The sequence below is a fragment of the Mustela nigripes genome, chromosome 3, assembly GCF_022355385.1.
Source record: "Mustela nigripes isolate SB6536 chromosome 3, MUSNIG.SB6536, whole genome shotgun sequence".
Classification (NCBI taxonomy): Eukaryota; Metazoa; Chordata; class Mammalia; order Carnivora; family Mustelidae; genus Mustela; species Mustela nigripes.
In genome coordinates this window covers 31,760,466-31,777,368 of record NC_081559.1, presented here as the reverse complement: position 1 = coordinate 31,777,368, position 16,903 = coordinate 31,760,466, and the positions used below count along the sequence as shown (strand labels likewise).

The 16,903-nt window shown below is 40.8% G+C and overlaps 1 protein-coding gene across 2 annotated transcripts in view; it reads right to left on the bottom strand.

Moving 5' to 3' along the window:
* The window catches only part of MOGAT1 (monoacylglycerol O-acyltransferase 1), a 43,551-nt gene that overhangs the window by 14,324 nt on the left and 12,324 nt on the right, over positions 1–16,903 (bottom strand). For both annotated transcript variants that reach the window (XM_059393582.1, XM_059393581.1), the window contains exons 2-5: positions 11,516–11,694; positions 10,733–10,937; positions 6,063–6,237; positions 4,742–4,941 (exon numbers count right to left, since the gene is read on the bottom strand). In XM_059393582.1, the coding sequence (XP_059249565.1) occupies positions 4,742–4,941; positions 6,063–6,237; positions 10,733–10,937; positions 11,516–11,694 (759 nt within the window). The remainder of the gene's footprint in view (positions 1–4,741; positions 4,942–6,062; positions 6,238–10,732; positions 10,938–11,515; positions 11,695–16,903) is intronic.

Genomic DNA, 16,903 nt, shown 5'->3' with positions numbered 1-16,903 from the left:
CAGCTCAGGTCATGATCTCAGGGTCCTGCATCGGGCTCTCTGCTCAGCAGGGAGCCTGCTTCCCTTCCTCTCTCTCTGCCTGCCTCTCTGCCTACTTGTGATCTCTCTCTGTCAAATAAATAAATAAAATCTTTAAAAATAAATAAATAAATAAAAATAAAACTGACAATAACAAAATATGTAAATTGCATACTATTGTGAAATGTGTAAATATATGGTATATCTTATTTTACTTTTTTATTAAATGTTTTACTTTAATTCCAGTATAGTTAACATACAGTGTTATATGAGTTTCAGGTATACAATATTCACCAATTCTATACAGTACTCAGTGCTCATCATAAATGTACTCTTAATCCCTATCACCTATTTCCTCTACCCCCTCCACCGACCTCTCCTCTGTTCATTCTCTCTAGCTAAGAGTCTGTTTCTTGGGTTCTTTTTTTTTTTTTCTTTTGCTTATTTGTTTTGTTTCTTACACTCCACATATGAGAGAGATCATATGGTATTTGTCTTTCTTTAACTTACTCTGCTCAGCGTTATACTCTAGCTACATCTATGTTGTTGCAAAAGGCAAGATTTCATTCTTTTTTACAGCCGAATAATATTCTGCAGTATATATATACTACATTTTCTTTATCCATTCATCTGATGACTGATACTTGGGCTGCCTCCGTAACTTGGCTATTGTAAATAATGCTGCAATAAACACAGGGGTGCATGCATCCCTCTTAATTAGTGTTTTTTGGGGGGGTAAATACCCAGTAGTGCAATTGCTGGGTGATAGGGTAGTTTCATTTTGAACTTTTTGAAGAACCTCTGTACTGTTTTCCGCAGTGGCTGCACCAGTTTGCATTCCTACCAACAGCGCAAAGCGCTCCCCTTTCTCTACATCCTCACCAACACTTATTGTTTCTGGTGTTTTTACTTTAGCCATTCTGATAGCTGTGAGGTGTTATCTTGTAGTTTTGATTTGCACTTCCCTGATGATGAGTGATGTTGAGTGTCTTTTCACCAGTCCATTGGCCATCTGTATTTCCTCTCTGAAGTAACATTCTTTCATGTCTTCTACCCATTTTTTCATTGGACTGTTTTTTGGAAGTTGAGTTGTATAACTTCTTTATATATTTTGGATACTAACCCTTTATCAGAGATGTCATTTGGAAATATCTTCTTCCATTCAGTAGGCTGTCTTTTAGTTTTGTTGATTGTTTCCTTTGCTGTGCAGAAGCTAATATATGGTATCTTCTTCACAAATTATTTCCACTGAGTGACCCTCAGCTAAGGGGAAAAATGGGTGGCTTAGTAAGTTAAGCAACTGACTTCAGCTCAGATCATGATCTCGAGATCCTAGGATTAAACTCTGGGCTCCATGCTCAGAGAGGGGTCTGCTTGTCCCTGTTCCCTCTGCCCTTCTTGTGTCTGCACACCCTCTCTCTCAAATAAATAAAAAATATCTTTTTTTTTTTAAAATATCTTTTAAAAAAATAGGGAAGATGAGGGGCACCTGGGAGACTCAGTGGGTTGAAGCCTCAGCCTTCAGCTCGGGTCATGATCCCGGGGTCCTGGGATCGAGGCCTGCATCAGGCTCTCTACTCTGCAGGGAGCCTGCTTTCCCCTCTCTCTCTGCCTGCCTCCTTGCCTATTTGTGATCTCTGACTGTCAAATAAATAAATAAAATGTTTTTAAAAATAGGGAAGATGGTTTTGATGGAGGACACAGAGAAACCTGATGGTTTAGCAAGGTGTAGTGTAAGAAATATGCAGAGAGGGTAAGTGTGACCTCATGATGGCACTTTTATTTTTATCTATTTTTTATTTATTTTTTAAAAGATTTTATCATTTATTTGACATAGGGAGAGAGAGAGAGAGCATGAGCACAAGCAGGCAGAGTGGCACAGAGAGGGAGAGGGAGAGGGAGAAGCAGGCTCCAGGCATAGCAGGGGAAGCCCGATATGGGACTCTATCCCAGGACTCCTAGAATCATGATCTGAGCTGAAGGTAACAGCTTAACCAACTGAGCCATCCCAGGTGCCCAAGAACACATATTTAAGAGGATTTAATTAGTAGGATATTAACAGACAAAATCCCTAGTGTTAATAATTCTCACTAGTATTCAAGAATCACTAACACTGAAATGAATGCTCTGAGGTCACTGAGGAAGTGAGGTCTCCAGGCATGTGGGGAGACTGCAGGATGGAGAATCTGAGCATCTCCAGACAGCTGTGGTTGAGACGGTTACAGATGAAGTGATGATTTACGATGGACTGAATTAACATTTACTGATCTGAAGAGGGAGAGGTAAGTTCACAAACTCTTAACTAAATGGAAGGGGAGCAGATGGGCCATAAAATAACCTGCTGGTCTCGACTCTACCTGATCTGCCTGGGCTATGTCAGGGAGTCAGCAAAGAAACAATTCGGGGTTTGCAGTGCATTGATTTAAAATAAAAATGAACACAGAGGGGCGCCTGGGTGGCTCAGTCATTAAGTGTCTGCCTTTGTCTCAGGTCATGATCCCAGGGTCCTGGGATCGAGCCCCACATCGGGCTCCCTGCTCAGCGGGAAGCCTGCTTCTCCCTCTCCCACTCCCCCTGCTTGTGTTCCCTCTCTCACTGTGTCTCTGTCAAATAAATAAATAAAATCTTAAAAGAAAGAAAGAAATGAACATAGTAACTTAGATCACTGTTACCATATCGCATTGCATTGGATTGAGACATAGCTTTGCTTCTGTTTATGGAATAAATAAAAGTCTCCATTTTATTTATTTATTTTTTTAAGGAGGCTCCATGCCCAACATGAGGCTTGAACTCATATATCCATAGATTGAGAGTTGTGTGCTCTACCAACTTACCAGCCAAGCATCCTCCAAATGAAAGTCTCATTTAAAAAAAAAAAAAAGATTTTATTTATTTATTTGACAGAGAGAGGCACAGTGAGAGAGGGAACACAAGCAGAGGGAGAAGGAGAAGCAGGCTTCCTGCTGAGCAGGGAGCCCGATGCAGGGCTCAATCCCAGGACCCTGAGATCATGACCTGAGCTGAAGGCAGACACTTAACGACAGAGCCATCCAGTCACCCTCAAATGAAAGTCTTTTCTGCACACAGTCTGTGAGGGTCTGGTTCACCCAAATCCGGCTGCTCTCAATCATCTGACTCCCACTCTACCGCCATAAAATCAAACTCGTGGCAGCTGAGATTTTATGTAATAAACATTCATATTCTCAGCTTGGTTTTTAAGAGGCTTCAAGGAACAGCAGGATACTGAGGATGCTAGAGACTAGATATGGTATTTCTGATGTTAATCATTTGGGAGGTAAGTGGAAGGATAGACTGAAGCAATTTTCTCTTATTCTAACTCTTGAAGTTAGAATGTTAGCATGTTAGATAGGCACAAGTGAAAACAAGAGCTCTAGGTTTTCTAGTCTCAAAAACAAATTTGGATTCAATCATTTTTATTTGACCCCTGACCAATTATTTGTCAGTAGAGTTATAACTAGGCTGCTTCACATGATGACCACTTAACTTAAAACTAGAGTTAAAAAAAAAAAACACTAAAGTTCATCCCCACCAGGCGATAACTATAATCATTTAAATCAACAAAATACACTTAGCTTTCAACATCAGCAACTAACTTCATACGTGTATGAGTTGCACTTAATCAAACTTCTAGTTCCTAAAAATCATGTCTTTCAATTCTCCCTATATCCCCCAAAACGCCAATTATAGTACTTTGCCCATAAGGGACCAAAAATGACTATTTAATATTACAACGAAGAAAAATCATGGTCTAACCATGTTGATTATCTGGTCAAAAAAATATACATTATGCCAAAGAAATGTAACCAGTTTATCTTGGAAAAACACAACTGCAGACTTATCTCCCTGTTCCCATTACACTAACTAATCAACAGCGTTAACATTCCATTTGAATTAAATACGGGATTTAAAAATAGTGTCACGTGACTGCACAGGAAACACAAGGCTCTCAGAAACTGACAGTAAGTGGTAAAATCCCATGCGAATGAAACAGATCTAAAAACATTCTGAATGTCATTTAATGGACCATCCACAGTGAAACTGTTACTTTCAGTTTCAGATCAAGCACACAGTTTGGTTAACGGTGCTATCAGCATCTGGCTCTGTGCTGTCTCCCGCTCAGCAATCCAGGTCACTTCCAGTGTGAAGAGCTCATTACTCTGCGCCTTGCTCCTTCTATCAACAGTCTGTCACCCTCCTCCCCCATCTCAATTCCCCCCAGTATACCACTTTTTGAAATAAAATCAGCTCATATTAGAATACACATAAAAACAGCGAGCGGCCCCCCCAAAATGCTTTTGCCACAGAAACCGGCGCATGTGAATTACACAGAAATCTGCCTCTATTAACAGACTGATGTAATGTGTTCATCAAAGAACTGCTATGTTCCAATCTGCTGGTACAGAGAAGTAGATTCATATAGAGTACTAGGAACTTTATGTCTAAATTGGATTCTCCCTGTTGTAGTTCAACAGTAGTATTCCTGAAAGTAATCAAGTCCCAAATGGAAAATACAGTCATTTCTTAGCCAGAAGGCATATCGTAAATGAAGCTTAAATAACATCTATAGGATTCTTATTTTAGGAAGGTCTTATTCAAAGCCCCTTCTCTTGCATTAACACTGCAATCAGTAACAATAACATTGCTCAAAGGAAGGTAATACTTTTACTTATTCTAACAAGCCTTTAGTCTTCAATATACATACCAACAGTGTGGATAGGTTTCCTATAGGGCATCAGGCCAAAATTGTATTGAAAAATTCCTCTGGCATGGAACAGTGGCAAAGCAAACCCCATGATCTTCTGCAGTTTCTCCTGCACAGTTCGAAGCCAGGAGCCTTCAGGGTTGTTAACTTGTTTAAATAGCTCATTTTCTCCAAAAGAAAACACCGGGACCAAGGAGGCGCTACAAAGAACAAAGCAGAAGAATACAAAATTTTTTTTAAAGATTTTATTTATTTATTTGACAGAGAGAGATCACAAGTAGGCAGAGAGGCAGGCAGAGAGAGAGGAAGGGAAGCAGGCTCTCTGCTGAGCAGAGAGCTTGATGCGGGGCTCTATCCCAGGACCCTGGGATCATGACCTGAGCTGAAGGCAGAGGCTTTAACCCACTGAGCCACCCAGACACCCCAAGAATACAAATTTTTATGGAAAACAATTTAAGTGTTTATATTCTGTTCAGATGACTTTTGCAACATATCCGAAGAATTCTTCTTTTCTTTCCTTTCAATATTTTTATTTATTTATTTATTCAGTTCAACTAGTCATCATTAGTTTTTGATGTAATGTTCAATGATTGGGCATGCGTTTTGATGGGTGTTGTACGTAACCGATGAATATGTGAACCAAGAATTTTTCAGTGTTCCCATGTCTGTCTGCACTGTTAATTTCATGTTCCACACAATGCGACTGACTTATACTTGAAATCCTTTGGGGCGGTATTTTAGCCATTTAGTGATCTGCGGAATTTTATTCCACAGAAAAATCAAGGGTCCAGGAAGTTTCTTTCCCACCTATAATTCAGGCCATGATTCATTTGTTCATTTGGCTGGAAATTTATACTCCGTGTATAAAATTTCAGAATTTTTGCTTGCTTTTTTTTTTTTGAGAGTTTATTTATTTACTTGAGAGAGAGAGAGAGAGAGAGAAAATGAGTGGGGAAGAGAGGGGCAAGAGAAAGAGAAAAGCAGACTCCTCCCTGAGCAGGCAGCCCAACGTGGGGCTCAATTCTAGGACCTGGGATCATGACCTGAGCTGAAGGCAGATGCCCAACTGCCTGAACCACCCAGACACCCTGTTTGCTTAGTTTTTAAAGGTGCGTTTAACTTCTGGATGCAACAGAATTGAGCTACCTTAGTGGGAAGGCTGTATACCATTTCCCATGAATATCCACATCTGCTTTTATTGTAAGGTCGACTAAGAGGAAGTCTGTCTTTAAGGACTAGAAAAATTACTTTCTTTCTTTGTGTTCATTTAATAACATCTTAATTTCTCTGACCCAGGTACCTGAAATGAGAAGTTACTTACCCATGGGTCAAAGCAATTTTAACAAATCCTTTCCGCTGGCGGATGAACAGAGTGAATTTTCCAGGATGGGCATCCAGTGATTCTTCTGCACCCCCAAGAACAATGACTGAAATGTTTCCACCTCCCTCCTTGCTCAGCACATGGGACACACTTTTCTTAGAAACTGAGACTGACCCTTAGTGAATAAAACAAAAGGCTAATTATTTATTTTAAAAATTAAAAAGTTTTTATCATACTATTCAATGGCATCAGCGAACATTTAACAAAATTCCCTATTCTGCTTACATTTGGAACATCTTGTAGTTTATAATTTTGTCACAGCTGGATCTTTGGTAATATATTCCATTAATAAAACAATATTTTGGCAGATGATGGGTTAGGTCTTTAAAATATCACTTGTTTTTAGATCTATCACTTATCTGGGTAGGTTGTATACTGCTCAACTCTATGGACTCTATTCACATTGCACTATAAGTGAAAGATGCCCTCTGCATCTTGTGGACTCTATTCACATTGCACTATAAGTGAAAGATGCCCTCTGCCCTCTGCAGGTTGTTCAGTGCACAACCTGGATAGCTGTATATGGTGGCCTTGATCACTACCCTGGTGAATCCTGGTTCAGAACCAAAGAGGTTGCACTGGACCTTCTGAACACACAAGGACATGTTTTCAGATATTTTATGTGGATTCTTATTTCCCAAATCTAGATTTATAATGTAAACGATTTTAAAAATTCAGACATCTGACAAATAATCAGATCTTTACATGGTTCCAAAATATCTAGTCTGACTTTGATAAATTGTTTGTTTAAGATAGTTATATAATTGTTCAGTCTTGTACCAGGCTTTCCCACATAAAAATAACTTTAAAGATTCCTTGTCAGATTTTGAATGTACTAAGTACTTTTTCCTCGTGGAGGAAAAAGTCATGAACTCTTAAAGGAAAAAAAAAAAAAAAAACAAGCCACTCATGACCTGTATTACAGAGATAATTGCTTTTTAAAGTCTTATTGTTTCCTTCCATTCATGGCTTTATCCATTTTTTGAGTCATAAAAGAATGTGTCAGGCAGGCTTTATTAAGACACAATACACCTCATTTCTTAAAGGACAGTTATATGCTCATTTTACTATAAGTGCCTATTACTGGGGGAATATAAAATAAGGCAGGATTCTGAGTGACCAACAACTTACTAAAGAGGCAGAGGGTAGAGAACCTGAGTCTCAATGGGTTTGAACTTCTCTTGAGTTCAAGACATTGCCATTCTGCCCTGCATGCCTGGAGTGGGAGCTGGAGGCATTAATTCCATTGGAAAGGGGGGCCTTCTGAGTTTCCAGACACCAGCTCTCCTCCGGCCACTTCTCAGTTCCCTCTCTGGGCTCTCTTTATAGACCATCCTTAAATGCTGCTATGACTTAGAGCTCTACGATCTGCATATTTGTATTCCTCGAAAATTTCTATGTTGAAACCCTAATGCCCAGTAGGAAGGTATTAAGAGGTAGGGCCTTTGGAAAGTAACTAGGTCATGAGAACATAGCCCCCAAGATGGGATCAGTGTCCTTACAAAAAGAGGAAGAGAGGACATAACAAGATGACTATCCATAAGCCAGGAAAGGAGCTCTAACCAGACACCAGATCTGCCAGAGCCTTGATCTTGGACACCAGCCTCCAGAAGAGTGAGAAATAAATGTCTATTATTTAAGTCACCCAGTCTATAGTATTCTGTTACAGTAGGCTGAACTAAGGCTCCTTCAGAGTCTCTAATATCTTCTAATGTTATCTACGAACACGGATTCAAGTACCACTTAGTGTGCTGAACTCTCCCAAATCCATCTCCTGGGACATTTTCCTCCTGAGGCTCTACACCCACACTTCCAATGGCCCAATGGACATTTCTACCTTACCAACTCAAAGACACCACAAACTCCATGTTTCCAAACCCAATGCACTGTGTTCTTCTTGCAACATTACCTCTCAAGGTGAATGGGACCATCACCTATCTTGTCACACAAATCAGAGGTATAGGCTCCTCCCATACATACCCCCCTCTTCTTAGCAACCACGCTGACTCATCACTCATTCTCTCATTCAAAACACTTCTTGAGCACCTGCTACAGGCAAGACACGATGCTAGATGCTGATGATACGACATATATAGTTGCTACCTTCATGAGGCCACATCAGTCTGTAAGTCTTGTCGAATCCATCAGCTGTTTTTCATAGCGACCTCATCTGGGCTATATACGTGGCTGTTGTGATCTGATCTCTGCTACCTGCTGAGCCGTACTGGGCACATGGGAAGGAACATGAGCCTTGAAACACAGAATGTGCCCTGGCTGATGAGCAGAGATTCACCAAAATGGACCACAGAGGAATAGTTTGGAGGGGAGACTTATGGGGACTTACAGTGACAGAAATCCCTCGGGTAAGAGTAAAGCAGGCACTGGTCAGCAAAGGACCTCTGAAACTTTATTGCTGCTGCTGCTGCTGCTTTTTTTTTTTTTTTAAGACTTTATTTATTTATTTGATAGGAGAGAGATCACAAGTAGGCAGAGCAACAGGTAGAGAGAGAGGGGGAAGCAGGCTCCCTGCCAAGCAGAGAGCCGGATGTGGGGCTCGATCCCAGGACCCTGAGATCATGACCTGAACCAAAGGCAGCCGCTTAATGACAGCCACCCAGACACCCCTCTATTGCTTCTTTACTGCATGAGGTTTGGTACACATGTCTGTCTGTCTTTCACACCCAGAGAGAGAGCCACCAATCCAGGCATAGAGTAGAAAGGCAGCCTTGGACTAGGGGCCATCCTGGAAGCTGGTTCTAGTTAAAAATTGAGAACTCTCCAAACTTTGAGATAAGGACACCCTAAGGCTCTACCAGGTACAAATTTGGATATTTTTATTTAACTTTATTTAGCTTTATTTTAGCTTTTATGTAGCTACAAGTTTGGATATTTTATTTAGCTTTAGTCTGGATATTTTTAATCTAGCTTTTAGAGATAACTCAGGTGATGGCAGAAAGGAAAAGATCCCATGACGTCATAAACCAGAAAGAACAGACAAGCTTAATCTCAGATGCCATCTCAAGCAAATGGCAATGACTCCAAGGGCACTATATGGGAGAAAGACTCTTAAGGTTGACTATATGTATCTGACATGGCCACGGAAAGGGGTGTTTGTACATCTCTTGTACCATAAATTTGCCACACCTGCTCTCAGTTACCACTACCCAAACTCACTTGCAGCTTGGAATCAGAAAACAGTATATTGGAAATATATTTCTGTGCCTTTTTTGAAATTTAAAAAATTTCCCTTTAATTTTTTTTCCTCTTAAAAAACTAACCCAATCAACATCTACAAAACAAGGGAGGGATTTTTTGGCCTGTATAGTAGTTTGGAGGTTTGGTGCGCCCTCTAGAGGCCACATGCAGTGACAGCCAGACTGGACAGAGAGCCCAGGGCCCTATGGGTGAAGGTCCGTCTGTATGCAGAACCTGAAAACCCAGCCAGGGATCCCAGTCCTCTGGTGGTTAGTGATTTCCTATCAGGTATACAATGACAACAGAGACTTGAGAGATTAATAGGAACTAATGAAAACCTGGGAGACCCTGGTAAATTCTATCTTTGAATATGCCGCTTATCCTGAAATTACACATTTTCAAAAAAAGGCTACCCACTTTTCTTTATATCCCTGAAATGCAAGACAACAATAGTTAACGTAGATGATGATGATAAACATAAAGCACTTTGTAAGATTCTGTAGTTCATGCTGAGTCAATAAGTTGGTCGGCTTAAAAAATCAAATAAATTGAACCTCTCAAATCGACGTGAGAGCTGTTCACACAAGCTTAGCCTCTGTACACACTCATATATGTCTTTATAGTATTTCAGCTCAATTTTATTCTTGGAATTGGTAGAATCATGGTTTCATCGATCAAAGAGTCTTCCACTAGTTCAGAGTAGCAGAGTAGAATGAACTCAGTTCTGAGCCAAGTTCTACTTAATCTGGGAAGAAAAACTCAGACTGAGTATGCTTCATTTATGCACGGCTGTTACTTCAAGACATATTGGAGGCTATTTTCCATCTCTAATGCTAATAAACACAGGCAAAGTGCTTCTCCAAAGGTGCAATCTATCACTTGTTTGACCCAAGATTCTTTCTTCCATATCTGGATATACAAAATGCATTCATCAATTTATTCTTGCATTGAATTAACATCTATTGAACAGTCCTATATCCCAGGCCCTATGCTAGAAAGGAGTGGGGAAAAAAGGAAATAGTCTGGGTCTTCCTGAAACTTCCAGTCCAGTGGGGGAGACAAGAAACATCTAAGCAGCATGGGAAGAATCAGACAGGGATACAGACACAGGGCTTAACTAAGAAACTATAAACCTGGGCACCTGGTTGGCTCAGTGGTCTAAGCCTCTGCCTTCAGCTCAGGTCATGATCTCAGGGTCTGGGATTAAGCCACACATCAGGTTCTCTGCTTGGCAGGAAGCCTGCTTCCCCCTCTCTCTGTTTCTGACTTGTGTTCTCAGTCTCTCCATCAAATAAGTAAGTAAAATCTTTTTTTAAAAAAATGAAAGAAACTATAAACCTGTGTTTGGGAGGGAACATCCTGTGTGATCCCACCACCCTCAAACACTGGAGACATAAGAATCTGCCTTCACTTACCACTGGTCATCAGATAGTCTCGAAAGAGTGGACAGCGGAACCAAAATGGGAGCACATGAAGATACGCAGTGAAGCCAGGAAACAGCTCCTCGAAGTCTGAATAATTTGTACAAAAATTTCCAAAGGCTCCAGCAACAAGCACTCCGTGGGGGTGAAACCCAAATATATAGTTGTGACTTGGATCCAAATCGAAGGTTTTGATAAGCTACCATATATAGTGAGATTTAAAAAAGAAAAAAAAAGGTTCAGATTAGGTTCCAGTAAGAAACTAAGAAACTCATGATTAGTTTTTATGTCAAAAGGAAACAGAGGAGCACTTAGGTAGCTCAGTCAGTCAAGCGTCTGCCTTCTGCTTAGGTCATGATCTCAGGGTCCTGGGATCCCACACTGGGATCCCTGCTTGGTGGGGAGGCAGGTGGGGAGGTGGTGGGGGGGCTGCTTCTCACTCTCCCCTCTGCTTGTGTTCTCTCTTGCTATCTCTCTCTCAAATAAATGAATAAATATTAAAAACAAACAAACAAAAAAGGAAAGAGAAAACATGACTTGTTTAGTTCTCTAGGTTAGAGCTGTTTCCAAATGTGTAAACTATTTCTTGAGCCCAGAGTCCCCCCGCACATAGCTTTCAAAATGGTGTTAATTTAGCTCAGTTCCCATTTAGAAATTTGGGCTGATCTGTAGGCTTTCTCCCTCTGCAAAGAGAAAAGCTTGAACTATTTATGATGAAAACAAATTTCCACTCTTCTCCCAGTTCAAGATAGTACAACATAAAACAATTCTACTCACGTGAATCGGAAAATAGTCCTTAAAATATCTCCAAACGGTCCAGCTTCTGACCCAATTGGATCTCCTTCCCCCTTGCTCTGGGGTATTCCAGTCAAAGTAAAGCCATGTCATATAAGGGACATAGAGGAACCAATAGTTGTATACGATCAGTATCACGATGACTGCAATGCACACTTGTGCTGTAAGAAAGGAAAAGACCTCAGGAATCAGGGTCAGTCAGCATCTGCTCACTGTACAATGGTCCATGGCAGGGGGGGTTAATTAATACACTAGGTGCGTTAAACTGAGCCTAAGTCCAAGTGAGGTAATATAACAAGACAGCAATGATACAGTATTATAAGATTTATTGTCTATTGACTATATGCCAAGTACTGTATTATGTATTCTCCCAAAATATTTTCATGTAGCCCTTGCATAGCTACAGTATCAACGAAGTGGCCACAGACAGCCCTTTTTGTAGAAGAGAAAATGGCATAGAGAGGTTAAGTGGATTGCCCAAGCCCCACAAGAAAGGAACTGGTTGATCTAAATCCACAGTCTACTCTCAAAGCTGCTGGTCTGCAAGCCTCCCTGACATGATATATGGAGGAATCATTACTGAAAAAAGGGAATTCCTACTATAGGTGTTTACCTTGCTGAGCCACCATTATTTATGTGTCCACAAAGAGGGAACATTCTAGCAACAAACTATTTTCAGGAACTCTGTCGCCAGAGACAGAAATAGCGTAGGAGAAACTCTTTACATCTTAGTTCATCTTTCACTACTTACAACATTTTATTATGACAAAGCAAAATCCAAATTGTTTATGCACCGAATGACATAGCTTCAAAATATATGAAGCAAGAAAACTTGACTGGGTAGTAGTGACAAGAATGTTTGCCTTAAAGTAATACATTAAGCTAAGTCAGATTTTTTTTTTTTTTTAGATCAGTGCTCTCATACTAAAAAATATTTATAAAAAGAGAAATATGAGGGTGCCTGGTGGCTCAGTGGGTTGAAGCCTCTGCCTTCGGCTCAGGTCATGATCCCAGGGTCTTGGCATCAAGCCCCGCATCGGGCTCTCTGCTCTACGGGGAGCGTGCTTCCTCCTCTCTCTCTCTCTGCCTGCCTCTCTGCCTACTTGTGATCTCTGTCTGTCAAGTAAATAAATAAAATCTTTAAAAAAAAAAAAAGAGTAATATGGATGGTCTGGGTGGCTCAGTCAGTTAAGCATGTGACTTGATTTTGGCTCGGATCCTGATCTCAGGGTCCTGGGAGGCCTGGGTCTTAATTCCAGGCTTTGTGGGGAGCCAGCCTGCTTAAAATGTGCTCCCTCTCCCTCTTTGCTCCCACCCACCCACGCCCTTGCTCTCTCTCAAATAAAGGAATAAATCTTTAAAAAAAGAGAGGGAGAGAAATACTAATGAGAAAGGAGGAGGGAAGCATAAAGTCATAAAACTTGGCACACAGTACGTGCCCAATAAATACCACCCGTTACCTAGGACTTTAAGGACGCCTTTGTCTCTTCTTCTGTTATGATCTGCAGTCTTGGTTTTAGAGCTGACTTCAGTTCCCCAAACTCCTATTCACTTCCTATCAACTGCTACAAAGAGTTCTGTTTCCAAACTATCCGTCATAGTATCTGATTAATAGAACTTTGACCTATCACAGTTTTGTAGGTACAATTTTTTTTTTGCCAAAAACAGAACATATATTTATATTTCTGGAGTTATATAAATCAGTAAATATCCTGGTATAGATTTAACCTAAATATAGAATTGACCCCCATAAGAGCACAGACCTGCTTTCTCCAGGATAGGTTAAGGTTTGTAAAAGGAAAGTACATGCAAGGTTAAGGAAGAACGTGCCCTCTATCCCTCCATGGGGTGTTTTGTTGCATTCTGGAACAGCCAGGGACGTTTCCATGACTCCGGGAGTACGGCCAAAGAGAGTGTCCTCTGCCCTCATTCCTATCAGGGTCATTTCATTTTGCTTCACCTGCTTCCCTCTACCCAGGTCTGAGTGCTGACAATTTACCACTGTTGGTTAATTTTCTCTTTATTTTACTACCAAGTGTCAATTATGTACAAGAAACTTCCATGTGTCAATTATGACACTACCATGTGTCAATTATGTACAAGAAACTTCCAGAGGTCTCATTAGGCTGCACTCTCCACTAGATCAGGTGAGCTAAGATGCAGCAGGGAAGGGAGAATCAGTTTCTGAGTGATGACCACCTCCCCCAGGCAATGTCATTTTCTCTCCTCCCACCCCTCAAGGTACACAGTACTGTACCCATTTTGCTGATGTGGCAACTGAAGCTCAGGGATTTTTAGGGTCCAAAGGACTTGAACCTGGATCTGCCTAACTCTTACACCCACACACTTTTTTCAATTTTTTATTTTATCATTTTGTTTATTTTTTTAAGATTTTATTTATTTATTTGATAGACGGAGATTACAAGTAGGCAGAGAGGCAGAGTGGGGGGGGGAGGAGGCAGGCTCCCTGCTGAGCAGAGAGCCTGATGCGGAGCTCGATCCCAGGACTCTGGAATCATGACCTGAGCTGAAGGCAAAGGCTTTAACCCACTGAGCCACTCAGGCGCCCCAGACACACACTTTTTTTAAACAAAACAAAACTAAACTAAACTAATCATAGCTCATGGCAAGAGCACCATAAACTTACAAGTATTTATTAGAAACGCATAGGCAGCCTCATAAGCATAAGAAGTCAGGCAAACGGGAGGGTCTGTTTTCCTTACTATAATGATGGAGAAACTGAGACCAAAAGCATAGTAACTTAATTTGAACCATAGGAGTCAAGAGCAGATCCAGAAATAAAGTCCCCGGGCTACGCATTCAGTGTTCCACTAACCCACCCACACACACACTAATTGAATACATACTGCATCTCTCTTCAACAGCCACTAAATGTTCTGCTTGGATGATAGTTAAAACACGGACCTGGAATTGGACCGCTCATGTTGGAATCTGCCGACTAGCTGCCTAACCTGCAGCGAGTTCTTTTACTTCTTGAACCTTAATGCCTTTACCTGTGAGATGAGCTAATGACAGCACCTGCCTCCAAGGATGACAGGGAAATAAACATAGACACGCCATCATGCCTAGCACACTCTTGACTAATGGGAGTGGTGTTACAGTGATGGTGTTTACTATCACACGTTTGGAAAATACAAAAACTAAAAGCAGATAAAATAGCACCCACATTCTTATCACTCAACCAGAAGTACTGTTAAAATTTTCCTTGTGTCTTTTTTTTTCCTATGAACAGTTAGGTTTCCTTAACATGGGTGATCACTTTTTAAGGTTCTGTATTGTATCTCTTATGATGATCTCACACTAGCTGTTTTATTTTATAAATTTGGTATTAAAACCTCTTCAAGGGATGCCTGGGTGGCTCAGTAGGTTAAGCAGCTGCCTTCGGCTCAGGTCATGATCCCAGCGTCCTGGGATCGAGTCCCACATCGGGCTCCTTGCTTGGCAGGGAGCCTGCTTCTCCTTCTGCCTCTGCCTGCCATTCTGTCTGCCTGAGCTCGCTCTCTCTCTCTCTCTGATAAATAAATAAAATCTTAAAAAAAAAAAAAAACAACCTCTTCAAAAATGGTCTTTTGGGGGTGCCTGGGTGGCTCAGTGGGTTGAAGCCTCTGCCTTCAGCTCAGGTCATGATCCCCGGGCCCTGGGATCAAGCCCCAAATCTGGCTCTCTGCTCAGCAGTGAGCCTGCTTCCTACCCTCTCTGCCTGCTTCTCTATCTACTTGTGATCTCTGTCTGTCAAATAAATAAATAAAAATCTTTTTTAAAAAATGGTCTTTTTGATGACTGATTCACATTCCATTGGATGGCAATACTAATTCAACCACTCTTTTCTTTTTGAAAATGTGGGCTTCTCACAAATTTTCTCTAAAAACATAAACTTGTAAAACATTTGCCACATTTTAATTAATTTCTAGAGGACAGTCAGGAAAACCCTGGATCACCAAGCAGAAACACGTCTGTCACTTGATACACTCTGATTCCTCACCATCCAAAGGTGCTGTTCTAATTTAAACTCCCACTGCACACATTGCATGCATTCTTTAATATTTCATATCGTTTACAGCACCAAAATAGCTTTTTAAATCCCATGACCCTACATTGGACTGAAAGAAGAAAACGCTTAAAAAACTAGGTGACCGGATCACCTCTCTTCTCTATTTTTATCTCAGTAAGCAATCCAAGGTAACATGATTCCTCTGAATGGGAGGTCAAAGAGAAAAGATTTTAAAAAGTCTACTCCAATGTACTGCATGGTTCCCCAAATTGATACTGATACCTTTTAAAAGCGTCTTGATCTACAAACCAAGTTGCACAGAAGGCATAAATTTCAGTTGATGACTGAGGTATATGTTGAATGAAAAACCAAAAGCCAGCCTCTATCATTCACTCTCTATTATAACTTCATGCCCACAGATTCTACTTCCTGTACATCATCAAGAAGCAGCCTCCCCCTCACTTCATTTTTAATTGCAGTGAAACTCACATAACACAAATGAACCATTTTAAAGAAATCGATCTGGTAGCGCTTAATACATTCACAGTGTTGTAATTCTACCTAGTTGCAAAATACTTAGATCACTCAAAAATGAAACCCTGAGCCCATCAGGCAGTTACTCCCTATTCCCTTCTTCTCTGCCCCTGGCAACCAGCAAGCTGCATTATGTCTATGTCGAGAGATTTCATATGAATGGAATGATCCGACACGTAAGCTTCTCTAGACTTTTACTTAACATCAAGTGTTTGAAGTTCATCTGTCTTAAAGCGTGTATCAGTACATCATTCCTTTTTAGGGTTGAATAATATTCCCCTATATGACTATATCATGATGTGTTCACCCATTCATCTGTTCAACGTTCACCATTCAACATTTGATTTGTTTCCACCTTTTGGCTACTATGAATAGTGCTGCAATGGCCCACCCACTTCAACAGTACTAAGAGAAACAAAGAGCGCTCAGCCAAAATATATGGCATTGTCATTAAATTTAGCAACACCAATAAAGGGACAAAATGACATGAAGCCTCTTGATATGATCTAATGGGAAATAAACCTCATTACTTTTGTGGTCTTTTTGCCAAAAACACTCAACCTGACTCTAATCATGACAACATAATTAGGCAAGTCCAGACTCCGGGACATTCTATAAGATAGTTAGGGGGTGCTATTCAGAAAATACCAAAGTTCTAAGAGATTAAAAAACAAATAAAAGGTGGGGCCCCTGGCTGGCTCAGCCGGTTAAGCATCTGACTTTGGCTCAAGTCCTGATCCTGGGGTCCTAGGATCCAGCCTCGTATGGGGCTCCCTGCTCAGTGGCATGTCAGCTTCTCCCTCTGTCTCTCCCTTGCTGCTGCC